At 41.2% G+C, this 27,889-nt stretch overlaps 1 protein-coding gene across 1 annotated transcript in view; it reads right to left on the bottom strand.

Annotated features, from left to right (window-relative positions):
* Window positions 1-4,960: 4,960 nt before the first annotated feature.
* Window positions 4,961-27,889, bottom strand: part of LOC105476659 (testis expressed 11) — a 325,115-nt gene continuing 302,186 nt past the window's right edge. The window contains exons 27-30 of the mRNA XM_011732780.2: window positions 27,223-27,331; window positions 25,687-25,807; window positions 5,850-6,014; window positions 4,961-5,208 (exon numbers count right to left, since the gene is read on the bottom strand). Coding sequence (XP_011731082.2) covers window positions 5,116-5,208; window positions 5,850-6,014; window positions 25,687-25,807; window positions 27,223-27,331 — 488 coding nt within the window. The 3' untranslated portion in view covers window positions 4,961-5,115. The remainder of the gene's footprint in view (window positions 5,209-5,849; window positions 6,015-25,686; window positions 25,808-27,222; window positions 27,332-27,889) is intronic.

Here is a 27,889-nt window from a genome sequence, read left to right as displayed (position 1 = left end):
GGAAATATTTGTTGCATGAATGAAATAACCCAGAAGTAAGACTGCAAAGCACTTCACCAAGCTCTGTCTCAGCCCACTCCTGTTCAGTGTTTTGTCATATACTTGGTTAAAGCCATTAGCTGGCATGCTGATCAAATGTGCAGGTGATGTCAGCCTGAGAAGGATAAGTAACATACTCAAAGACAGACTCTGCATCCAAAAAGATTAGCTGGCAAGAGCAATTTAATAGTGATACAATCAATTAGATTTTTGTTGTTGTTGTTGTTGCTGTTGTTGTTTGCTTTTTTGAGATGGAGTTTCACTCGTTGCCCAGGCTAGAGTGCAATGGCGCGATCTCGGCTCACTGTAACCTCTGCCTCGCGGGTTCAAGCGACTCTCCTGCCTCAGCCTCCTGAGTAGCTGGGATTATAGGCATGCGCCACCATGTCTGGCTAATTTTTGTATTTTTATTTTTATTTTTATTTTTGAGACGGAGTCTTGCTCTGTCACCCAGGCTGGAGTGCAGTGGCCGGATCTCAGCTCACTGCAAGCTCCGCCTCCCGGGTTTACGCCGTTCTCCTGCCTCAGCCTCCCGAGTAGCTGGGACTTCAGGCGCCCGCCACCTCGCCCGGCTAGTTTTTTTGTATTTTTTAGTAGAGACGGGGTTTCACCGTGTTAGCCGGGATCGTCTCTCGATCTCCTGACCTCGTGATCCGCCCGTCTCGGCCTCCCAAAGTGCTGGGATTACAGGCTTGAGCCACCGCGCCCGGCCAATTTTTGTATTTTTAGTAGAGACGGGGTTTCTCCATGTTGATCAGGCTGGTCTCAAACTCCCGACCTCAGGTGATTCACCTGCCTCAGCCTCCCAAAGAGCTGGAAATACAGGCGTGAGCCACCGCACCAAGCCAATTAGATGTTTTAAAACCTGGAAGTAGGCCAGACTTGGTGACTCATGCCTGCAATCCCAACATTTTGGGAAACTGAAGCAGGAAGATCACTTGAGCTCAGGAGTTTGAGACCAGTCTGGACAACATAGTGAGACCTCTTCTCTACTAAAAATATATATTAAAAAATTAGCTAAGCATGGTGGTGCATGCCTATAGTTTCCGCTACTCGGGAGGCTGAGGCAGGAGGATGCTTGAGCCTGGGAGTTTGAAGCTGCAGTGAGCTATGATTGCACCACTGCACTATGGCCTGGGTGACAGAGAAAATCCTGTTTCAAAAGCAAACACAAAAACCTGGAAGTACAAGCACAGACATTAATTAATGGCCGTATGTTGTAGAAAAAAGACTTAGAAGTTTTCATTCATTCTTTCAACAAATATTTATTGGAAGTACCAGGCAGGCCATGTGCGGTGGCTCACTCTTGTAATCCCAGCACTCTGGGAGGCAGAGGCGGGCAGATTGAGCTCAGGAGTTCGAGACCAGCCTGGGCAACATGGTGAAATCCCATCTCTACAAAAAAATAGAAAAATTAGCTGAGTGTGGTGGCACTCGTCTGTAGTCCCAGCTACTTGGAAGGCTGAGATGGGAGGATCGTTTGAGCCCAGGAGGCGGAAGTTTCAGTGACCTGAGATCACACCACTGCCCTCCAGCCTGGGCAACAGAGCAGGACCCCATCTCAAAAAAAAAAAAAAAAAAAAAAAGTGTGCTAGGCACTGTGCTGGACCCTGGGATTATACAATAAGGAGGAAAACACACCATCTTCTCTCATGGAGCTTAAAGACTATTGAGGGAAATGGATATTAATCAAATTATTCCACAAACAAATGTATTTATTTGAAGCTGTGAAGAATAAAACAATGCTGAGAGCATAGAGTAAGAGAACTTGACCTAATCAGGGAAAGTTTTTCTGAGGCACTGACACATGAGCAGGCTTCTCAAAGATAAGTAGGAGTAAACTAAGGTGAAGGCAGGGAAGAGCAAACAGTGAGCCTGGTGAGTCAACAACATGAAGGGCCTGCTTCAATGCCATGTGGTACCTTTCCCTTCTCCTTGGCACGGCTGGGGTCAGGGTCAGGGCCTGGTGGTGGGTTCGGCTAGAGACTCAGCTTGCTTGCTCTCTAGACTGGAGGCTCCCTTGATAAGTTGGCCAGAGTGTTCACTGGGGCTTGGGCCAAAGGGGCAGCCTGTTGGTCAGGTTGGTGAGGTTAGGGCTGGAGAGACAGACAAAATGACTAGAAGATTGGGATCATATAGAGAGAACGAGCCAATAAGTGAATATCGGAGGTTAATCAGCCAGGCTTCTCAATGTTGAAAGAAAGAGTTACAAGTAGGGAAAGGGGAGAAAGCTAGAATAAATCCACTGGCGTTGGATTGAAAATGGAACTGTCAGCCAGGTGTGGTGGCTCACGCTTGTAATCCCAGCGCTTTGGGAGGCTGAGGTAGGTGAATCACCTGAGGTCAGGAGTTCGAGACCAGCCTGGTCAACATGGCGAAACCCCATCTCTACTAAAAATACAAAAATTAGCCGGGCATGGTGGCACACTCCTGTAGTCTCAGCTACTTGGGAGGCTGAGGCAGGAGAATCGCTTGAACCCGGGAGGCAGAGGTTGCAGTGAGCCAAGATAGTGCCGTTGCACTCCAGCCTGGACAACAGAGCAAGACTCCATCTGAAAAAAAAAGAAAAGAAAAGAAAATGGAGCTATCAGTACGAACTCATGATTTTATATCTATGCATGTATATGTATACATTCATCTATATGTATGTACACACACACATTTATGTCCCAGCTCTGTCCACTGAGAGGACCTAGAAATAATGTCACCCCTGTAATAATGAGTACACTTCTAGGACCAAGATCTTGGACACTAACTACCACTCTGTTATAAGGCGTCACAGCTCCTGGGAGAAATGACTGATTCCAGATCTGGCACAGGGAAAGTACAAGATAAGCCCTGGTGCATCTTTTTGTGCCACGAAATAAGGAAGTGCTGAAACAATGATGGGGACATGTCAGATGGGGGTAGGAGCCAGCCTTGGGCAGCAAAATAGATAATGATAATGGCTTATAACCCATTTAATAAAATAGGTGTCCATTAGTCTGTACTAAAATGCATTTTAAAAACATGAATAAATGGGGGAGAAGAAAAACCTCTGCCTTACCAATGCCAGCTAATAAACGAACAGGGAATGATGGAAGCAGAAAAATCAACATTTAGCAACCATCACAGTACAAATGTTCAGGCAAGAATCACCAATGGATGCTAAAACTAGTGGTGAAAGTTTAATGAGGAACGTGGTATTTACTTAGTCTCAAACTATCTTCCACCAAGTACCTCATAATTAATTATTAACCACTAAGTACAAAATATTTATCATTGGAGAGACCTGGCAGACACCTTCTTAACTTTAGTAACAGGGCAAATTGACATTGTGTGCTTGCTGGTATGACGCACTGAGAACACATCATTTTTCTGTGCTACATGTACCCAAAACGCATAAACTGAAGCTAATCATTAGGAAACATCAGAACCACCTAAATTGAGGTGCACGGTACAAAATAATTAGCCTGTACTCTTCAAAAATGTCAAGGTCATAACAGATAAGGAGAGATTGCGGAAACATTTCAGTTTTTCAGGAGATGGCAGAGACATGACAACTAAATACAACTTATAATCCTGAACTTAGGAAGGACTTTACTAGGATAATCAGTGAAATTTGAATGGGGTCTGTGGATTAGACGGTAGAATTGAGTCATTGTCAATTTTCTAATTTTGATGGTTGTACTGTGGTTATGTAGGAGAGTATCCCAGTTTTTATGAAATACTCACTGAGGCATTAAGGGGAAATGGGGCAGGATGTCTGCAAATTAATCTCAACTGGTTCAGAAAGAAACTGAGAGACAGGAAGGCAATGTGGTAAAAAATAAATAGGGAAGCTGGATAAAGGGTGTATATCAATTCTTTGTGCTTGGTTGCAACTTTTTTTAAGTCTGAAACTATGTCAAAATCAAAAGTTTGAAAGTGTTAATACAAATCAACTGGGGGAAAAGGCAGTGTAATCTTATGGTACACTAATGCCCGTCTACCCAGGAAGAGGCTGCTCAGCTGTATTGGTCAGACCTCACTGCAACATGGGGCTTGGCTTTTGGAAGGTGAGGTGACCAGATCACAGGAGGAACAACTAAGGCGTCTGAGGATGTTTACCCCAAAGGAGAAAGAGCCTGGAGGACAGAGATGAGCCTGGCTTCTGTCTTCAGGGGCATCTCCAAGAGGCATCTGTGACACAGGAAGCAGATTTGTTACAGGGAGACAGACTTCTGCTTAGGATGAGGTGGGGCGTTTTACCCATTAGAGAGCAAAACAGGTGGGTTCAGCTATCTCAGGATTTCCCTGTCATGGGATAAGTTCCTTTTTTTTTTTTTTGAGATGGAGTCTTGCTCTGTCACCCAGTCTGGAGTACAATGGCTCGATCTCAGCTCACTGCAACCTCTGCCTTCTGGGTTCAAACGATTCTCCTGCCTCAGACTCCCAAGTAGCTGGGACTAAAGGCACGTGCCACCATGCCTGGCTAATTTTTTTTTTTTTTTTTTTTTTTTGTATTTTTAGTAGAGATGGAGTTTTGACATATTGGCTAGGCTGGTCTTGAACTCCCGGCCTCAAGTGATCTGCCCACCTCAGCCTCCCAAAGTGCTAGAATTATAGGCAAGAGCCACTACGCCCGGCCTGGGATAAGTTCTGTTAGAAACTGGGCAACTGATTCTCAAGGATGTCAGAGAGATTTCACGAACCAGATAAATGCTGGCCTTGGTGACCACTAAGGTCCTTCCAAATAAGAGTCTGGGATTCTTTGTTATCTTCAGGGATTGGGAATTTGAGCACTTTGGGAATAAAATGCGATCTGTGTTGAACTGGGATGAACATTCTCTTTTGTTCACATGGGGCATAAACCATCTTGCTCTCACATGGTCTGTTTCAATATCGTCCTTAGCACTTTGGAAAATTTGTTTGTCCCCCAGAAATGAGCTGGTCACCAAGGTAAATTCAACATGCTTTTATTTTAGAAAGTTTATTCAACAACATGAAAACAGGGTCTGAGGAAACAGAAACAAAAGCTCAAGAGAAACTCTGGCAAAAATTTAAACAGTCAGCATCTCAGGACAACGTATCTTCTTCATGTGGCCGTGAGCTTGCCTAATCTGACTTGCTCCAGTAGCCATGTTCATGAAAAACTGGGCCCTTGTTGTTACTCAGTGCTTCCACAAGCTGACTATACAGCATATTCATCTGGGAAAGAGAACAACAAATTTCTTGAAGGGAAAAGGAAACATGGGAAAGCTTCCCAGACCCATGGTGAAGGCATGAAAGTCTAACTGTTACCTTTGGAGATCTGAAGCATCTCAGATTTGGGGAGAAAATACAGTCCTCTCTTGAGGAAAAGGAATCCCCTATTATAAGGGAGAAGATACTTAACTATAAAATATCCTTTGCTTTTATTTGGTAACAAGGCTTTTTCTCCACCAAACCTCTCCTGGTTAGCCAATGGCCCAGAACTCTGTAATTGAGAATAGTTCCTGGAGAAGATGCCTTTTTCAACAGTTATTGCTTTGAGCAGAGGCCAGTCCTTTCCCACATGCACTGGCACTGACAGTGATGCATCTTTCCAGAGCTCACTCTTGGCATTCCTCTTAATTAGATTCTATTTGCTATCCTTAAGTTTCCCCCTGTTCTGTCCTTCTTGGTTTTTGCTCTAAGGAATTACTGTTTATGGTCTCCTAATTCTTGAGGTTATGTGGAACCACTGAGAGGAACAATGAGCAAGATCCTTTCCTAGCCAAGGAGGATGGGGTTGAGTCCTTGTGGAGAGCCCAGCCATAACCTCTTGCCCCCTAGGGCATGTCATCTGCCCTAGCCCTCTCCCTCCTCACCTGAGTTTCATAGCTTTCCTTGAAGGAGGTAAGGTGGTCAAGGAAACGCAAGGCCAGGCCACACCACTTTTCAGTAGATACATACTTGCTCCTGCTAAACATAAGTATTCCAGTATTCCAGGACTTGACCATCAGCCAGAGAATCTCCATTTCTGGGTAGTCTTTCTGAAATCCAAGAACAGAAATTTTGCAGTGATTACTGTCACAGTTCATTGTGGCACTACCTGTATCCATGCCATGTCCCTTTATTACTAAACAAACAGTGGGCATTGAGGAAGGTCTGTGCTCCTGGAAAGTGTAGGAGGAGAGCACTTTGAAGGTTTGTCAGCTGTAGAATGTTCCATAGCAAGATCTCATGAAGAAACATAAACCGAGGCCCTCTTTGACTGAAGGAAAAAATTAGAAAGATTCCTAATCTCCCTGAAGCAGGAGAAAAACCTGTATACTGTTTGGGGCTTCCCTTGATTCTGTCTTCAGTCAATCATCTCCCTAATACCTACCTCTACTTTTTGGAGAAAGTTGTCAAGAAGCAGTTGTATTGAATTTCTTAATTTCTGTCACCAGAATTAGTCCACATTTGGAGTAGAAATTATATTCATCTTCAGAGTTAACAATATCTACCTAGCTATGAACACAGCACACATTTCTAAAATGGTCCCTGAGCCTTATCAGTGGTCTTTAACACGACTAATCACAAGATTATATTTGCTTCTTCACAACACTTTGCAATAGTGAAAAGTATTAGTCTAAGAAGCTACTTTCTTGGTTCTTGCATAGGAGATGGAACACAAAGAAAGCATTCATGTTAAATCCCCAGAAGGGAGAAATGTGATAGGAGACACATTAGGCAGCAGCTTTTTGAGAGTGTCAAGAATGCTGTCTCAGCTGCCATCCTTTCATTCATTTGGATCCAAAAAGAAATTCCTATACATAAATCACTGTGATAATGAGGGCACTAAGAGGGAAAAGACAAAACTTTTATCCTAAAGGTTGCGCAATGCTTTTGGGGACACAAGGCATCCACATGTAAAGACGACTTCACAAGGTATGTGATTAAGAGACACAAACATTAGGTGCTCCCATTCAGTTAAAGAAATGAGCACTGGGATATCCCAGTCAGAGGCGGTCTAGTCTCTGCTTGAAACAGTACCCCTCATCCTTGTCCAGTTCGTAGACTTATACTTTTTCTTCAAATTCACAAGCAGAGTTAGTTGTCTGTTTCCACAGCAAGCTGTCCATTCCTCTAATATAACTTACATCATATTGTTTTGAAATGCTATATATTTATCTCCTCCAGACTATTGAGTTCCTTGAGGTACAGGGAATTTTTCTTGTGCATTTTTGTCTCTTTAGAGTCCAGCATTGTGCCTGGCACATAAGAGAGGCACAACAGATGTTTGCTGAATGAATGAATGAACAAATGAATCAAATCCAGTCAGATGCCACCTCCTCAGTGAGGATTTCCCTGGCTCTCCTCAATTTCTTGCTCAAACCTCTTTGCCCCTCTGGTACTTTGTTCACAGCATCCATAATAGTACTTTGAACACTGTACTGCCTGTCTCCCCCACTAGGCAAGGAGCCCCTTGAAGGTAAAATGACATTTGCTTTTGTATATCCACAGCTTGGCACAGTGTCTGATGCAGGGTATGAGTGTTGTGATTTTAATGTTATGAATGAAAAAAAAAGACTTAAACAAACAAACAAACATGATCTTAGGGTAGATGAGTAGGATCTACATATACAGAGACTATATGAAATGTCCAGAATAGGCAAAGCCATAGAGACAGAAAGGAGATTCGTGGTTGCCAGGGGCTGGGGAAGGGAGGTATGGGGAAGGACTGCTAATGGGTATAGAGTTTCTTTTGGGGATGATGAAAATGTTCTAGAATTAGATAATGGTGATGGTTGCACAATCTTGTGAATATACTATAACTCACTGAACTGTATACCTTAATGTGAGTTTTATGATATATGAACCAAATCTCAATTAAAAAGAAAAATATAGATATTCAGAGAAAGAGAAGGGCATTCCATGTGGGTAGAACAGAATAAATGTGGACTTGGATTGTACCTGAGAACAAGCATGTCTTAGGAAGACCAAGAGTTGTTTGGCCTAAGCAGATGATTTATGTAGAGGTGTTAATGGGAAATAAGACTGGAAATGTAGGATGGGGCTTCCTAAGCCTTTCCTCAATGTTCTTCCTCAGAACACTAGTGTCATGAGAAATGTTAACAGATGGTCTATGAAAATAGAGTTCTTTAGTCAAATACATTTTGGAAATGCCGCATTCTATATATCACCGTTTTGGGGCATTATAATGCACATTAGTTCACTGAAAGTTTAAGGAAGTTTTACAGTAAAGAAACCATGGAACTTTGTCTAATCCAGGGCATGTGGAACGTTTGCTAACACCTTGTGGGCTGGAGTGTTAAGGGTTTTTGCATTACAGGCTTCAGATTTTGAAATTTATCCTGATGGCAATGGGAAGGCACTGAAACTTTTTGAGAAAGAGAGTGATATGATGCAAGTGTAGTTTTAATAAGATAGAAATGCCAGTAGTTTTAATAAGATAGAAATGCCAGTGGTGTTTAGAACAGACCTCCGTGTGGGAAAACAGACAGGGAGACTTGTTTAAAGGGAGTTGTGGCTGGGTGCGGTGGCTCACGCCTGTAATCCTAGCACTTTGGGAGGCCAAGGAGGGCGGACCACCTGAGGTCAGGAGTTCAAGACCAGCCTGACCAACATGGAGAAACCCCGTCTCTACTAAAAATACAAAATTAGCCAGGCATGGTGGCGCATGCCTGTAATCCCAGCTACTCGGGAAGCTGAGGCAGAAGAATCGCTTGAACCCAGGAGGTGGAGATTGTGGTGAGCTGAGATCATGCCAGTGCACTCCAGCCTGTGCAACAAGAGCGAAACTCCAAACTCCGTCTCAAAAAATAAAATAGAGGCCAGGTGTGGTGGCTTGTGCCTGTAATCCCAGCACTTTGGGAGGCCGAGACAGGCAGATCACGAGGTCAGGAGATCAAGACCATCCTGGCTAACATGGCGAAACCCTGTCTCTACTAAAAATACAAAAAAATTAGCCGGGCGTGATGGCGAGCGCCTGTATTCCCAGCTATTCGGGAGACTGAGGCAGGAGAATGGCGTGAACCCGGGAGGCGGAGCTTGAAGTGAGCCGAGATCTTACCACTGCACTCCAGCCTGGGCGACAGAGCGAGATTCTGTCTCAAAGAAAAAATAATAAAAATAAAAATAAATTAAAATAAAGGGAGTTGTGTGATCTAAGAATGAAGTGATAAGGGTCAGAACTAAAATAGTGACAATTTAGATGGACAGATGTAAGACTCATTTAAAGGAAGAATCAATAGAACTTGGTAACTGATTTGATATGGGGAATGACAGGTCAAGTGAAAATGGCTCTAAGTTTGGCTGAAAGAATGCTGGTATCATTGAAAGAAAAAAATGGACATGTTTCTGGGGATAAGGGATAAAGCAACAATAAGTTCTATTTTAAGCATGTTGGCTTGAGGTAACTCTGGAGATAAGCAGGCTGTTGCAGATATGGACTGGAACTCAGGTAACACTTAAAGGACAGAGTACGGAATACAGAGTAGCAAAGAGTAGAGAATATTGGAAATGTTCATAGTTGGGTGGTAAGAGGGAGAAGAACGCAGAGGAGTGGCGAGAAAATAAAGGAAAAAGGAAAACAGAATTTCAATAAGGAGGCAGTGGCCAATAATGAAGGCCAGGGAAAAGAGACCATCATATTTGCCTGGAAGGTGGTAATTTGTGGTCTTGTAAAGTGTGGCTGACAGTGCAGAATGTGAGGGAAAGAATGGCTCAAGATGAGGACAGATAGGTTAGCAGGACTTTGTATACCACATTCAGGATTTTGGTCTTTAAGAGCAATGGGAAACTACTAAAGAGGATTTCAAAAGGTCATGCATACTCAAAAATGTAAAAGATTGGCCGGGCATGGTGGCTCACACCTGTAATCCCAGGACTTTGGGAGGCCGAGGTGGGCAGATCATGAGGTCAAGAGATCGAGACCATCCTGGCCAACATGGTGAAACCCCATCTCTACTAAAAATACAAAAATTAGCTGGGTGTGGTGGCACGTACCTGTAGTCCCAGCTACTCGGGAGGCTGAGGCAGGAGAATCGCTTGAACCCGGGAAGCAGAGGTTGCAGTGAGCTGAGATCGCACCACTGCACTTCAGCCTGGTGACAGAGCGAGACTCCGTCTCAAAAAAAAAAGCAAAACAAAACAAAACAAAACAAAACAAAACAAAAAAAAACCCACCTTGGTTGCTGGGCAAAGAAAGGAAGGAAGGAAGCAAGAGTAGATGCGAGACCAGTTAAAAGGTTCCTGAGATCACTAAAGTAGCTGAGATAAAAGGTGATAACTTGAATTAGGTTATTGATGGTGGAAGAGAGGAGGAAGTAGGTGAATTTGAGAGATATTTGGGAGGTCAAATTGATAGTACTTGGTGATAGATTAGAAGTGGGAGTGAGGGAGGTGCTGAGGATGACTCCTAGATGCCTGGCTTGGGCAACCAGAAGAATGATGGTGTCATTCAATGAGTTAGGGAACACGGGAGTTTTATTTTAATTTGCATTAGTTGCACTCATGCCCAGCATTGCTTATGAAAATCATTAATCCTCAATAAAGAAATGCATCCACACAGCTACTGACCTCAAAGCCACATGGACTTGCCTACATGTAATACAAATCAATGCCAGCAAACTGAGGTGTTTGCTCTGATGGTTTTTGGGGCCTCATATTTGAAACCAGTTTTCTCTGTCCTTAACATCTTAATACATATGGCAGCCATGTAGATCTCTAACTGAATTGTAGGTATTCTGGAGCACAAATGCCTCTCCTTTTAGGCTCTCCATAGATTCCCAAAGTAAATAGTATGTGCATCAGTTTTATTAGGATACAATTAAAAAAAAAAACATAGTTTACCTAAAGTGCACAATGCAGTGGTTTTTAGTATATTCACAGTATTCACAGAGTTCTGCCACCATCACCACAATCAATTATGGAATATTTTCATCCCTCCAAAAAGAAAGCCCATGTCCATTGGCTCCACATTCCCCCCGCCCCCAGCCAATATCCTTCCATTTCCTCTCAACCTCCTCCCCTACCCCACTAAGCCCTGGGCAACCACTACTGTCATTTCTGTCTCTTATAGATTGACCTTTTCTGGACATTTAAGATAAATGGGGCCAGGCAGTATGTGGGCCCTTGTGACTGACATCTTTCACTTACCATGTTTTCAAGGTTTATCCATGTTATAGCATGTGTCAATACTTCATTCCTTTTAATGGCCAAATAATATTCCATTGAATGGAAATATCACATTTTGTTTACCCATTCATTGGCTAACAGACATTTGGGTTGTTTCCATTTTGGGCTATATGAATAGCTTTGCTATGAACATTTGCTATGAGTCTTTGGACACATGTTTTCATTTCTCTTGGGTATACACCTACCAGTGGAATTTCTGGGTCATAGGGTAACTATGTTTAACCTTCTGGGAAGCTGCCAGACGTTTTCAAAGCTAGAACAATATGAACAATAAAATAAAGTAATATTGTATTACATATGTATAAAATACATATCTGCCTGGGTGTGGTGGCTCATGCGTATAATCCCAGCACTTTGGAAGGCCAAGGAGGGTGAGTTGCTTGAGCTCAGAAGGTTGAGATTAGCCTAGGAGACATGGCGAAACCGCATCTCTACCAAACATACAAAATATTAGCTGGGTGTAGTGGCATGCGCTTGTAGTTTTAGCTACTTGGGAGGCTGAGGTGGGAGGATCTCTTGAGCCCAGGAGGTCAAGGCTACAGTGAGCCATCATCATGCCATTGCACTCCAGCCTGGGTGACAGAGTGAAACTCCATTTCAAAAAAAGCCCACAAAACTTAATGTGTGTGTGTGTGTGTGTTTTTTTTTTTTTTTTTTTTTTTTTCATAGAGACAGAGTGTAACTTTGTTGCCCAGGCTGGTCTCAAACTTCTGGCTTCAAGTGAACCTCCCACTTTGGCCTCCCAAACTGCTGGGATTACATGCATGAGCCACTGCACCAGGCCTAAAATGTTTTGTGGTATCTTGTGTTATTATTAATTCATGTAACCAAATCTATTTGTTTTCTGTACAGCTTCTGAGTGGGTCCTCTCCATTCCATGATTTTAAAACATGCTTTCCTCTGTTTTTTCCTAATGCTTTTATAGCTTTGATTTTATATTTAGCTCTTTATCTGGATTTTCTTTATTTCTTCCTTTTGGACTTTATTTTTTTGCATGGTATAAGGCAAAAAAAAAAATACTACCACTTATATAGTACTTACTATGTGCTGCTATAAGTACTTTATATATATTACATTATTTAACACTAATAATACTGTAAGGTAGGCACTTTTTTTAAAGCTTTTATTTATTTATTTATTTTTCATAGAGACAAGGTCTCGCTATGTTGGCCGGGCTGGTCTCGAATTCCTAGCCTCAAGCGATACTCCCGCCTTCGCCTCCCAAAGTACTGAGATTATTATTATATTTATTTTACAGATGAGGATACAGAGGTATAAAGAATTAATTAATAAGACCAAAGTTATACAGCTAATAAATGGTGTAGCCAGAATTTATTTGAACTGGCTATGTGGCTCCAAAGTCTGTTCTCTTAACCACTATGCTATAATGCCCCTCAGTTTAAAAATAAGGATGTAACTTTGTTTTTTAAATTGTCCCAATACCATTTTACCAATTGTTCCCTCAGTGATGTCATATACCTCCTCTATTGCATACAAAATTCTCATAGATATGTGGATCTCCTTCTGGGCTCGGTCCTGTTCTATTAATCTATTTGTAGATTTTGGCACTAATGCCATACTTTTAAAATTAATATCATTTTATAGTTTTAAAAGTATTTGATAAGGCAAGTCCTTCCTTGTTCTTTCACAAAAAATGTTTTGGTTCATTTTCTTTTAGGGAAGAATTTTAGAATCACCTTATCAAGTTTCATTAAAAATCTTATTGAGATTTTAATTTTGACTGAATTTATTGCATCGAATTTAGGGAAACTGACTTCATACTGTTAAGGCTTTGCTGTCCAAGAACATGGTATATATTTCCATTTGTTTGTGACTTATGCATTCTTGAAAGCAGAATGGAACAATCTGTAGACAGAGAGTAAAAATGATAGACAGGCAGTAAAATGCCTTAGGAAGTAGAAGGGGATTGAACTGACAGTGCAAGGTTGAGAAAATTTCTTTTGAAAAAAGAGGAAAGGTGAGTAGATAGGTACAGTGGTAGAATGTTATGGTTGAGACCTGGGCCAGTGAGGGATCTCATATGTGATGCCCTTGATCTTCTCAACTGGAATGATATGATGAGATCATCTAATGGGGAATGAGGTAGGTTTAAGTTTTTATGAGGTTAGAAAAGGTTTGAAGCAGCCACTTTGAGTTTGCCAAAAAGTTGACAGGAATAAAAGTATTTCTGAGCAGCAATGAGAACCCATTGAAGGCGTAACAGAATGAATCTGTACTGGGCCAGATCTAGGTGGTTCTGTAACTTTCTTTAGTGCTTCTGCTGCTCAAGATCAGGAGCAGAAGAACTGATGGTGGCAAGGTATCAGGTTTGAGAAAAAATGAAATGGCAGGAATAATCAGAAGAAGAGAGAAAGAGAGAAGGAAGGGAAGGAAGGCAGGGAGGGAGGAAGGGAAGGAGGGAGGGAAGAAGGAAGGAAGCAAAGAAAGAAATAAAGAAAAGAGAAAGAAAAGAAAGAGAAAAAGAAAAAAAGGTAGTTAGACTGGACTATAATAGAGTGGGAAAAGACGAGTGATTTGAAGTTCAAGTGAGAACAGAGAATAAATATGGGGGAGTAAAGGGAGATTATACTCAATAGAAAAGTGTTGTGTTAGCTACCAATCTTGAAGGTGGAGCAGTGCCACAGTGGGTGGCTTACATGGGATGTAGACAGTGGCTAAAGGGTAAAAAACAGAAACGGTGAAGTGTAAGAATTGCTAACATGGATGCCAAAGTCACTTAGGATAAAAAATAACAATGAAGTTATCAAGGAAGGAAAAGGTGGGTCCAGGACATGACAACATTGGTGATTAAGAGATATAGCTTTTAAGTGAAGAGAAGCCATAGGAAGCTGGTATATAAATAGTACAAAGTACCATCATAGAGCAAAGTTCCAGGTAATTTAGTCCCTTCTGCTGAGAAAAAGGGAGTTGGAAAAGATGAGACCTCCATAAAAATTGGTAGTGAGGGACACGTTTTCTTCAGGGAAGATTCTGCTTTGTTCTAAGAAGAAGGGAGAGAAGGAGGTGAAGGTTGATGATAAAGAGAATATTGAGTAGTGCCTGGGAAAAACTCTGTCTTGTTTTTGGGGTTGAATGAGGTTATGGATAGATAGCCTTAAGGGTCTAGGTAAGGATTTGGGAAATACAGAGTTGTTAAAAGAGTTGAGGGAAAGGGAGTGATAGAGCAAAGGTTGCGTTTTAGGGAGATATATTTGATAGGGATGCACAGGAGAAAATGGAGAAGAGAAGGAAGAGCCAGAGACCAATTAGGAAACTACAAAGCTGTAGGAGAGACACAATATCAAAGCCTGACTCAAAGATGCCTTTGTATGAACCTCAATTCCAGTCTCAGGGAGACGTGAGGCTTGGAAGGAGGAAGATTTAGATGAAAGAAGGCTGGATGCAGGGGCTCACACCTGTAATCCCAGCACTTTGAGAGGAAATGGCAGGAGGATTGCTTGAGCCCAGGAATTTGAGACCAGCCTGGGCAACACAGCAAGACTTCCTCTCAATTAAAAAAATTTTATTAAAAAATAGATGAAAGAAAACCCAAGGACCATTGTCCTATGAAGAAAGAACACGGGGTGCAAGTTTTAGCTTTGCCATTATATAGTGGTATGACCTTGTGTCAGATATTTAACCTTTCAATGCCTCAGTTTGCAAAATAATGAGCTTAAATTAGGTAACTGCAAAGATCGTTAGTTTCCAGTTCTAAATTTTCTCAGTCATTGAATGAAACTTTACCTTATACTTCCTTTAGATTCCAATTGCCTAATCTATGAACTTATATAAGATTGGCAGAAGTAGGAACTGAGATGAAATTGAACTAGTAGAAGGCCAAACAAGAGACAAAGGATTGAAAACCGACCTTCTCCGACTTTAATGTGCATACAAGTCCCTTGGAAATATTGTTTGTTTGTTTGTTTGTTTGTTTGTTTTGGAGATGGAGTCTTACTCTGTTGTCCAAGCTGGAGTGCAGTGGTGTGATTTTGGCTCACTGCAACCTCCACCTCCTGGGTTCAAGCGATTCTTCTGCCTCAGCCTCCCAAGTAGCTGGGATTACAGGCGCCTACCACCACACCTGGCTGATTTTTGTAATTTTAGTAGAGACAGGGTTTCACCATAATGGCCAGGCTGGTTTCAAACTCTGACCTCAAGTAATCCATCCACCTCGGCCTCCCAAAGTGCTAGGATTACAGGCGTGAGCCACCGTGCCTGGCCGAAAATATAGTTAAAATGCAGACTGATTCAGTAGGTCTGGGGCCTAAGATTCCATACTTCTAACAAGCTCCTAGGGGATGCTGATCACGCTTTGCGAAGCAAACTCTTAGAGAATGTAGCTCAGTAGTTTGAATCACCTTAGCTTCCTTTGTAAAAGGAAAGAGTCTGTGTTCTTCTGGGCTTCTTGGTTACAAAACGCCTTTGTGACTCTGTGACTCTGACATCAGCTGTGAGGATTAGGTTTGTCTCTTCTCTTTAAGTGTAGGTTTCCCTCCACCATTATTTAAGCTTTTGTATATTCTTAAAAATGAACCAAGAAATTTCCACTTCCATGAGATGGAATAGATGTACTTATCCCTATTCTTCCTGCTAAATAGAACTCCTGAACATTATACATAAAACAAACATAAGAAACCTCTGAAAGGTGTAGAGAAAGGGAAGACCTTGGAGCCAAGGATTGGCATAGTGGTAAGTTCTCTGGGTTTTCTTTTTGCTTCATATACCCCAAACTTGGTGCTAGAGATGCCAACAGACATAGACCAAAAAAGAAAAAGAAAAAACTAAAAAAGCCCCAAGAAAAGTCTGCTGTCTCTAGCCAAGGGACCGGTAGTAAAAAGGAGTCCTCTACCTTGAGTATCAATGACAGAGGCCAAGTTAGAAACTTAGGCTCGTTTCTACCTCTACCTGGAAGTAACAAGGCTGGGCCCACTCCCTTGCTAAAGCAGGTCAGAGAAACCAAGTTAAAACAGAAGGTTTAAATGAGATCCAGAGTCTCAGAACAAAATATGAAATTGTTCAGGTTTAACAAATTTACTCATTATACTAATAACCAGGAAGATCTCAAATAATGAAAAAGACAATGAATTGACGCCAACACTGATATGACAGAAATGTTACAATACCCGACAAAGATCTTTTTTCTATGACTTAAAAAAATGGGGTAAAATACATATAGCACAAAATTTAACCACCTTAACGATTTTAAGTGAACAGTTCAGTGGCATTAAGTACATTCACATTGTTGTGCCACCTTCACTACCATCCATCTCCAGAACCAGTTTCATCTTGCAAAGCTAAAGGTCTGTGCCTATTATATAATAACCCCAGTCCTTGGCGACCACCACTTTACTTTCTTTTTTTTCCAATTGTTTATTAAATAATTTTTTTATTATGGAGATAATTAAATGACATGTTTGTTGTCTGAAAGAGATAGACACTTTTGCTTGTTTATGGAGATATAAAATGTAAATGCCTTACTATTTTATTCCCTTCCATAAACACTGAGTTTGAGTAATTTTGCTGGATTCTTCAAACTCTGAGTATTCAGTATTCAGTATTCATGTAAAACTGAGTGAACAACCCTGACTGGCAAATAGAAGCCCAAGCCCAGTGACTCTAAGCTAAGGCCAATCTTGAGCCTGCAGGAAGAGGCCAATGAACACCCAGTCAGCTCTTCCTGGGGAGCCTCCCCTGCAGGTGTCCATCTCTATGAATTTGACCACTCTGGGTACTTCATATAAATAGAAGGATATGATATTTGTCCTTTTGTGACAAACAACGACTTGATGAATCTCTAGAGAATTATGCTAAGTGAAAAGAACCAATCTTGGTCAGGTGTGGTGGCTCACACCTATAATCCCAGCACTTTGGGAGGCCAAGGAGGGAGGATTGCTTAGTCCAGGAGTCTGAGATCATCTTGGGCAACATAGTGAGACCCCCATCTCTACAAAAAAAAATTAAAAAATTAGCTGGGCGTGGTGGTGCATGCCTGTGGTCCCAGCTACTCAGGGAGTTAAGGTGGGAGGATCGCTTAAGCCTGGGGGGCTGAGGCTGAGCTATGATGAGCTTCACGTGCAGAGTGACAGAGCAAGACCCTGTCTCAAAAAAAGCCAATCTCAAAAAGTTATGTACTATATGATTCCAAATCTCAAAAGCTATATACTGTTTGATCACATTTATATGACATGCTTGAAATGACAAAATTATAGAAATTGGTAATAGATTTGTGGTTGCCAGGGTTTAAGGAGGAGCTGCGAGTGGGAGAGAAGAGTGTGAGGGCTATACAAAGGAAACATGAGGAATACTTGTGGTGACAGAAATGCAATGCTCTATGTCTTGATTGTGATAATGCCAATATCTTGATTGTGATATTGTACTCTAGTTTTGTTATTGTTGGGGGAACTGGGTAAAGAGTACGTGAGCACTTTGGAAGGCCAAGGTGAGCAGATCACTTGAGGCCAGAAGTTCGAGACCAGCCTGGCCAACACGTCTCTACTAAAAACACAAAAAAATTAGCCGGGCGTGGTGGCGGGCGCCTGTAGTCCCAGCTACTCAGGAGGCTGAGGCAGGAGAATGGTGTGAACCTGGGAGGCGGAGCTTGCAGTGAGCCGAGTTCACGCCACTGCACTCCAGCCTGGGTGACAGAGTGAGACTCCGTCTCAAAAAAAAAAAAAAAAAAAAAAAAAAAAAAAAAAATTAAAAAAAAAATTAATCACTGCATTTAAAAGCTAACTATCCAGTCATGTTTCAGGGGATGAGCAATAAATGGATGGGAAACTCATGAGAAAAGTAGAAAAACATTAAGCTCTCTAACAGGTAAACCAAGAGCCAGAGAATTGGAACTGCAATATATTGGACAGAATGAAAGTGGCAAAAACAAAATGCACAGAGAAATTTTGGCCTTATAGAGAGACTATGGAAATTGATCAACTTGGAGTTATAGTACAATCTAATTTCAGTTTGTATTGGTCACTATGGCAAACACACCTGAAAGGTCCAGAGGAGGCTCATGGCTTAGAAATAGAATTTCCTGTTCATCCGAGAAGACAGTAAAATAAATAATCCAAATGTCCAATGTTGAAGTTTTTATTTTTAAACTTAAATTCACACAGGCCATAATTACACATCTCCAGGAGAATTCTAGGCTTTGGTAAGTCAATGCTAGTTTGTATCAGATTGTCACCCTGCTATAATGTTCCACCATCTGTTGTGATTTGCAGATAGTCATGTCTCGCTTCACAATGGGGACACAAGCTGAGAAATGTATCATTAGGTGATTTCATCATTGTGTGAATATCACAGAAGTGTCCTTACACAAATTTACACGGTATAGCCTCCTACACACCTAGGCGATATGGTAAAGCCCATTGCTCCTAGTCTACAAACCCATACAGCATGTGACTGTACTGAATACTGTAGGCAACTGTAACCCAATGGTAAGTATTTGTGTATCTAAACATAGAAATGGTAGAGGAAAAATGTGGTATGAAAGATAAAAAAAATGGTATGCCTTTATAGGGCACTTACCATGAATAGAGCTTGCAGGACTAGAAGTTGCTCTGGGTGAGTCAGTGAGTGAGTGGTGAGTGAACATGAAGGTATAGGACATTCTTGTACATTACTGTAGACTTTATAAACACTGTATACCTAAGCTGCACTCAGTTTATTAAAGGGTTTTTTTCTTTCTTAATAATAAATTAACCTTTGGCCAGGCGTGGTGGCTCACACCTGCATTCTCAACACTTTGGGAGACCAAGGCAGGCAGATTACTTAAGCAGATTACTTGAACTTGAGTTCAAGACCAGCCTGGGCAACATGGTGAAACCCTGTCTCTATTAAAAATACAAACAAATTAGTCAGGTGTGGTGGTGCGCACATGTGGTCTCAGCTACTCGGGAGGCTGAGGTGGGAGGATTGATTGTACCTGGGAGGTCAAAGCTGCAGTGAGCTGAGATCGTGCCACTGCTCTCCAGCCTGGGTGACAGAGAGAGACTTTGTCTCAAAAAATATGTAAATATAAATTGAACTTGTCTTACTGCAACTTTTTTCCTTTATAAACTGTAATACCAGCACTTTGGGAGGCCAAGGTGGGTGGATCACTTGAGGTCAGGAGTTTGATACCAGTCTGACCAACATGGTGAAACCCTGTCTCTACTAAAAATACAAAATTAGCCAGACGTGGTGGCACATGCCTGTAATCCCAGCTACTTGGGAGGCTGAGGCAGGAGAATCACTTGAACCTGGGAGGCAGAGGTTGTAGTTAGCCGAGATTGCGCCCTCGCACTCCAGCCTGGGTGACAGCGAGACTCCATCTCAAAAACAAAAAACAAAAAACAAAAAATCTTTTTAATTAAAAAAAAAAAAATTGTTTTTGACCAGGCACAGTGGCTCACGCTTGTAATCCCAGCACTTTGGGAGGCTGAAGTGAGCCAATCACTTGAGGTCAGGAGTTTGAGGCCAGCCTGGCCAATGTGGTGAAACCTCATCTCCACTAAAAATACCAAAATTATGCGGGTGTGGTGGCGCGCACCTATAGTCCCAGCTATTTGGAAGCTGAAGCAGGAGAATTGCTTGAACCCAGGAGGCAGATGTTGCAATGAGCCGAGACTGCACTCCAGCCTGGGTGACAGAGCGAGACTCTGTCTCAAAAAAACCAAACCAAAACAAAAAAACCCCAACTTTTTGACTCTTTTGTAATAACATTTAGCTTAAAACACAAATACATTATACAGTTGTACAAAAATATTTTCTTTATATCCTTATTGTATAAGCGTTTTCCTATTTTTAATTTTTTTAAAAACTTTAAAAACTTTTTGTTAAAAACTAAGACACAAACACATACATTAGCCTAGGCCTACCCAGGGCCAGGATCATCAATATCACTGTCTCCCATCTCCACATTTTGTCCTGCTGGAAAGGCTTCCTGGGCAAAACATACATGGAGCTGTCATTTCCTAGGATGATAATGCCATTTTCTGGAATACCTCCTGAAGGACCTGCCTGAAGCTGCCTTACAGTTTTAACTTTCTTTTATAAGTAAAAGGAATATACTCTAAAATAATGATAAAAGTATAGTAAATACATGAAACAGCAACATAGTAATTTGTTATATCACTAACAAGAATTATGGACTGTATCTAATTGTATGTGCTGTACTTTTATATGACTGGCAGTTCAGTAGGTTTTGTTAACACTGGCATCACCACAAACATGTGAGTGATGTGTTGCCTTATGATGGCTACGATGTCACTAGGTGACAGGAATTTTTCAGCTCCATTATAATCTTACAGGACCACCATTATATATTATGAAATGTCATGATGTGGCACATGACTATATTTATATATTAAGAAGTAGTTGAGTCAAGAGCAGTCAGGATCCTCAGATATTAACATGGACTCAAATAATGGCTTTCTGTGGAACTTTAAGCAAGGCATGTAGTGTTCTTAATGTTTTATAGCTCTCTTATAATAACAATACTACCTTACATGTATACAAGCTGTTAAAGTTTAAAAAACATACATTATTTTCATTGATCTTTACAACTCCAGTGTGGGAGAGTCAGATCAGGTATTATTCCCACTTTACAAATGTGAAAACTGAAGTCAGACAGCAGAGGAGTGATACTAACATGCAACAGGAAACAAACAAAACATCATTTAGACCCTTACCTCACACTATAACCAACATTAAAATGAATTATAGAGTTACATGTCAGAGATAAAAGTATACAACTTCTACAAAAACACATAGGAAAAAAATCTTTGTAAACGTGGGTTGGGCAAAGATTTCTCAGCATGACCAAAAACATTACCCACAAAAGAAAAAATTGATAAATTGGACTTCATCAAAATTAAAAACTTTGGCTCTTCAAATGATACCCTGAGGAAAATGAAAAGACAAGCCAGAGACTAGGAGAAAATACTTCCAAATCATATATCTCGTAAAGGACTTGTATCTAGAATATATAAAGAACTCTTATAACTCAATAAAAACTCCATTTTAAAAATGGGAAAATAATTGAATAGACATTTATCCAAACACAATACACAAACAGTCAATAAGTACATGAAAAAATGATCACCACCATTAGTCATCAAGGAAATATAAATCAAAACCACAATGAGCTACTACTCCCCACCCACTGGGATGGCTATAACAAAAAAAGAAAAGATGAACAATAATAAGTGTTGAGAATGTAGAGAAATTGGAATCTTCATACACCGCTAGTGAAAATGTAAAATGGTATGGCCACCTTGGCAAACAGACTGCAGCTCCTCCAAAAGCTAAATCTAGAGTTACCTGATGACCCAACAATTCCATTCCTAGGTATATATTCAAGAGAATTAAACACATATGTTCACAAAAACACTTGCACATGAATGTTTATAATAGCATTATTCATAATAGCCAAAAAGTGGAAACAACTCAAATATCTATGAACTGATGAATGGATAAACAAAGTGTGTTATATCCATTCACTAGAATGTTATTCAGCAAACGAAAAAGGAATGGAATACTGATAATACCACAACATGGATCAACCTCAAAAACATTATGCTCAATGAAATGAGCCAGACACAAGAGGCCATGTATTATATAATTTCATTTATATGAAGTGTCCAGAAAGAGAAAATCTACAGAGACAGAAAGCGGATCTGTGGTTGCCTGGAGCTGAAGGTGGGAGCAAGAATTGTCTGTAAATGGGCAAGGGGGAAATTTCTAGGGTAATGGAAATGTTCTAAAACTGGACTGTGGGAGGAAGGATGGAGCAAGATGGCTGAATAGAAGCCTCCACCAATCATCCTCTCTGCAGGAACACCAAATTTAATAACTATCTGCACAAAAATTAAGAATAAAAAATCAGGTGAGTGATCACAGCACCTGGTTTTAACTTCATATCACTGAAAGAGCCACTAAAGAGTGTAGGAAAGACAATCTTGAATTGCCAATGCCACCCCCTCCTATGCCCCAACAGTGGCTGCATGGCATGGTGAATCTGTGTGCTTGGGGAAGGGAGACCACAGTGATTGTGGGATCTTGCTTGGAACTCTGTGCTGCCCTGTCACAGCGGAAAGTAACACTGGGCAGAACTCAACTGATTCTCATGGAGGGAGTATTTAGACCAGCCCTAGCTAGAGAGCAATTGTCCATTCCAGTGGTTGGAACTTGAGTTCCAACAAGCCTTGCCACTGAGAGCTAAAGTGCCCTGGGGTTTTAAATAAATTTGAGAGGCAGTCTAGGCCACAAGGACTGCAACTCCTGGGCAAATCCTAGTGCTGTGCTGGGCTTGGAGCCAGTGCATCTGGGGGACATGCAACCTGGTGAGACACCAGCCAGGGCAGCCAAGGCAGTGATTGCACCACTCCTCCCTCAACCCCAGGCAGTGCAGTTTGCAGTTCCAAAAGAGACCCCTTCCTTCTACTAGAGGAGAGGAGAGGGAAGCTTAAGAGGGACTTTGTCTTGCATCTTGGATACCAGCTCAGCCACAGTAGGATAGGGCACTTGGCATAGTCATGAGGGCCCCATTCTAGGCCCTAGTTCCCAGATAACATTTTGAGACACACCTTGGGCTAAAGCGTACCCACTGCCTTCAAGGGAAGGACCCAGTCTCAGCAGGATTCATCACCTGCTGACTAAATAGCACTTTGGTCCTCAATGATCAGCAGCAGTAGCCAGGTAGTACATACTGTGGGCCTTAGGTGAGACTCTGAGACATGCTGGCTTCAGTTGTGACCCAGTACACTCCCAGCTGTGGTGGCTATGAGGAGAGACTCCTTCTGCTTGAGAAAAGCTGAGGGAAGAGTAAAGAGGATTTTGTATTGCAGCCTAGATATTAACTCAGCCACAGTGGGTTAGAGCACCAAGTGGGCTCCTAGGGTCCCTGGTTCCAGGCCTTGGCTCTTGGATGGGATTTCTGTATCTGTCCTGGGCCAGAGAGGAGCCCACTTCTCTGAAGTATGAGTCCCAGGCCTGGCAGCATTCACCACAAGCTGACCGCAGAGCTCTTGGGCCTCAAGTGAACACTGGCAGTAGCCCGGCAGAACTCCCCACACCACCTGATGGTAGTGGCCATGGGGAGAGACTCTTCTGCGTGTGGAAAGAGGAAACCGTGGGAAAGACTTTGTGTTGTGGTTTGGATACCAGCTAAGCTGCAGTAGAATAGAGCACTAGGTAGACTTCTAGGGTTTCTGACTCCAGGCCCTGGCTCCTGCATGTCATCTCTGGGGCCAGGGGGAAGTCGCTGCCCTGAAGGGAAGGACACAGCCTGACTGGCTTCACCACCTGCTGACTGTAGAGCCCTAAGGCCTTGAGCAAACATAGGTGGTAGCCAGGTAGTGGTTACAGTGGGCCTTGGGTGAGACCCAGTGCTGTGCTGCCTTCAGGTCTGACCAGCACAGTTCCAGTGGTAGTGGCCACAGGGTGCTTGTATCACCCCTCCTCCAGCCCCAGGCAGCTCAACAGAGTAGAACAGAATAGCAAACCCAGAAATAAATCCATACATCTACAGTGAACTCATTTTTGACAAAGGTGCCAATAACATACTTTGGGAAAAGGAGAGTCTCTTCAATAAATGGTGCTGGGAAAACTGGATATCCAATATGCAGAAGAAGGAAACTTGAGATCCCTATGTCTTGCCTTATACAAAGATCAAATCAAAATGGATTAAAGACTCAAATCTAACACTTCAAACTATGAAACTAATACAAGAAAATATTGGGAAATCTCTCCAGGATATTGCAGTAGGCAAAGATTCCTTGAGCAATATCCTACAAGTATGGGCAACCAAATAAAAAATGGACAAATGGGATCACATCAAGTTTAAAAGCTTCTGCACAGCAAAGGAAACAATCAACAAAGCGAAGAGACAACCTACAGAATAAGAGAAAATATTTACATACTACTTCTCTGATAAGGGATTAATAACCAGAATATACATAGAGCTCAAACAATTCTATAGGAAAAATAATCTAAAAATCGAGTTTTAATATAAGGAAAAGATCTGAATAGACATTTCTCAAAAGAAGACATACAAATGGCAAACAGGCATATGAAAAGGTACTTACTATCGCTGATCATCAGAGAACTGCAAATCAAAACTACAATGAGATATTGTCTCACCCCAGTTAAAATGGCTTATATCCAAAAGACAGGCAATAGCAAATGCTGGTGAGGATGTGGAGAAAAGGGAACCTTCACACACTGTTGGTGGGAACGTACATTAGTACAACCACTATGGAGAACAGTTTGGAGGTTCCTCAAAAAACTAAAAATTGAGTTACCATATGATCCAGCAATCTCACTACTGGATATACACCCAAAAGAAAGGAAATCAGTATATCAAAGAGGTATCTGCACTCCTATGTTTGTTGCAGCACTGTTTACAATAGCTAAGATTTGGAAGCAACCTAAGTGTCCGTCAACAGATGAATGGATAAAGACAATGTGGTACCTATACACAATGGAGAACTATGCAGCCATAAAAAAAGAATGAGATCTAGTCACTTGCAGCAACATGGATGGAACTGGAGATCAGTATATTGAGTGAAATAAGCCCAGCACACACAAAAAAGCAAACTTCACATGTTCTCACTTATTTGTGAAAGCTGAAAATTAAAATAATTGAACTGTTGGGGAGAGAAATAGAGAGATGGTTACCAGAGGAGGGGTGGGGGAAATGTGGGAATGGTTAATAGGTACAAAAAATAGAATGAATAAGATCTGTACTTAGTAGCACAACAGGGTGATTATAATCAACAATAATTTAATTGTACATTTTTAAAAACTAAAAGTATAATTGAATTGCTTGTAATACAAAGGATAAACGCTTGAGGTGATGGATACCCCATTTATCCTGATATGATTATTATGCATTATATGCCTGTACCAAAATATCTCATGTAGCCCATAAACATATACACCGCTATGTACCCACAAAAATTAAAAATAAAACATTTTTTAAATGAAAAAACACTGGATTGTAGTGATAGTTGCACAACTCTATAAATTTACTGAATTGTGCACAAGCCATGGTGAATTTTATGATATGTAAATTATACCTCAAGAAACCTAATTTTAAAACCACTGAATAAACCTGCACAGAAAAGAAAAAGAAATCAGCAGAGGAGGGACTAGAATACAGGTCTTCAATGTTCCTTCTACTCTATCACCTGCTTCTGGGAAAGGATGGGAATAGCAATAACTTTTTTCAAAAGGTTCATATCATCACAGAGGAAGTAATCATCCCACCATGATTTGAAAATATAAAATAATTCAAAATGCCTGGTGGTACTGCTATTTGGACCTAATCCATAATATACTTGTGTTAGAAAATGTCTACTTTCAACTATTTATATTTCAGAAAACCCAGGAAAATTCTGTAGTGTGTAACTACAAAATTGTAATATGAATTTATCATAAAACTCATATCAGAAAGCATTATTGTATACAATTTATAGTACACAAGACAGTTCAGTTCTTTAAAATTAACTGAAAGTTTAATATCACTATTTGACTTACAGTGTGGCTAATGTGGCTCAGAGCATCTTCAAAATAGCCCCAAACTTCTTCCAGGGGACAGAGCTCTACATTCGACGCCCCATCTGGCACTGAGAGGTTAATCAAGTTGTGCATACATTTGCTGAAAATCAAAAAGAGAAAACTCATCCCATAAGGAAAGAAATCATTGGCTTCATGGCTAAGATAAGTAAAATCTGGATCTCATCCCAGACTAACAGCTTCAAAACACTTCTGTTCTTCCCTCGGTTTTATCTGGCCTCCAACCTCAGAAGACAGATTTTTGAAGCTGTAAAACAGGTTGACCAATCCTTTCTTTTTTCATGCCTATGGTTGTCTTTCATTCTTTTTTTAGTTTCCTGCACGAAGGAGTTGTGGCTGTCTATTATATTTTATGAGCTGGTTCAATTTACAGGCATTTTAAAGCATCTTGGTACTTCCTCAAATGGGCAAGGGAACTGGGGTTTAAAGTGGAACGATTCCACAAGAACTGTCTTTCGTGCCTTAACACAGGGAGACTGTAATGATGTTTTCCAGACAAAAAAGTCACACAACATCTAGTTTTCCCCATGTCTGGACACAGAAAACAAAAAAGTCTCCAATAGATAATATTTTATACAGCACTTATCAGTGCTTAAAGTGCTTAGAAAAATAGGCTGGGCGCGGTGGCTCACGCCTGTAATCCCAGCACTTTGGGAGGCCGAGACGGGCGGATCACGAGGTCAGGAGATCGAGACCATCCTGGCTAACACGGTGAAACCCCGTCTCTACTAAAAAATACAAAAAACTAGCCGGGCGCGGTGGCGGGTGCCTGTAGTCCCAGCTACTCGGGAGGCTGAGGCAGGAGAATGGCGTGAACCCGGGAGGCGGAGCTTGCACCCGGGAGGTGGAGCTTGCAGTGAGCTGAGATCCGGCCACTGCACTCCAGCCTGGGCGACAGAGCGAGACTCCGTCTCAAAAAAAAAAAAAAAAAAAAAAAAAAAGTGCTTAGAAAAATAATGAGGCAAACATAGCAAAATGTTAACATTTGTTAAATTTGGGTGCTGTGTGCCTGTAATCCCAGCTACTCATGAAGCTGAGGTGGAGAATCGTTTGAGCCCAGGAGTTTGAATCCAGCCTGGGCAACAACACGAGACTCCATCTCTAAAAATAAAACAAATACATCTGGGTGGTGGATACGTTGGTGTTTGTTATATTAACCTCTGTACTTTTCTGTACATTTGGAATATTATTTAGTGATGAAACAAAGAAAGAAAGGTACTTAGCAGTTTTATTATATACACAGATTCACACAAAGAAGCAACTTTTCCCCTTTTTTTTTCTCCTTTGGGAAAAGCAAGCTCCTTGACTTTGCTAAATGATTATTGGTCTGTAATACAACTCTCAGTATGGAGCTGTCCACAGGAGTGCCCCCAGATCATCCCCAGATCATCTCTTAAGTTGGGTCAATTAAGAATGATTGGTTACTTATGAGGCATTGACTATAGTTCTTTTGGCTATCAAAAAGGCTGGATTAAGTTTTGAATTGTATTTACTAACCTGTATTGTGATACATCAATTGATTCTTCCTTTTTGTAGAGCAATAAAGCCTTTTTCAAGGCCTTGAGAGCAATGAAAGGATAGTGTGCAGGCTTTTCCATTGCTATTACTAGAGGAAGAAAAGGAAAAAGGTTGTGAACATCATAATGTCACCCATCACAGTTTTCATCCCAGGCTACCACTTGCTTTCTCTAATGAAACTGGGCTGAAACAGATGAACAAAAATAAACAACAATGAATTTTATAAATGATAAATCTACAGTTGCTTTTGGAAATAGCTTCTATTTTCTGGGTAGAGTAGCATGGTGGGATTACCAGGTAACATCCTTTATTCAGCAAACATCAACAGAAAACCTACTGTTTCTATGACCTTGCACTCAGTCATACAGGTGAAGCAATAATCTTATGAATGAGAGTCAAGGAAGGGCACACTAAGAAGGAAACAGAAAGCAGATCAGTAAAAGGGCACTAATCAAAACAGGTTTGTACTAAAATGTCCTATTTTTATCTGATACTAAAAATAGGAAACACTTGACAAGGGAGTATCAGAGGTAACTAACCCTAAGACTTCCACATGCATTTAACAGATTTTTAGAATTGGAGTTCCGTTATACAAGGAGCAGTGGTCACTGTCACATGTCTCTAAAGTATATATCATCTGCTCCAT

This window comes from Macaca nemestrina, chromosome X (assembly GCF_043159975.1).
Source record: "Macaca nemestrina isolate mMacNem1 chromosome X, mMacNem.hap1, whole genome shotgun sequence".
Lineage (NCBI taxonomy): Eukaryota > Metazoa > Chordata > Mammalia > Primates > Cercopithecidae > Macaca > Macaca nemestrina.
Note: the sequence above shows the minus strand (reverse complement) of the source record. Positions and strands in the feature narration are given on the sequence as shown.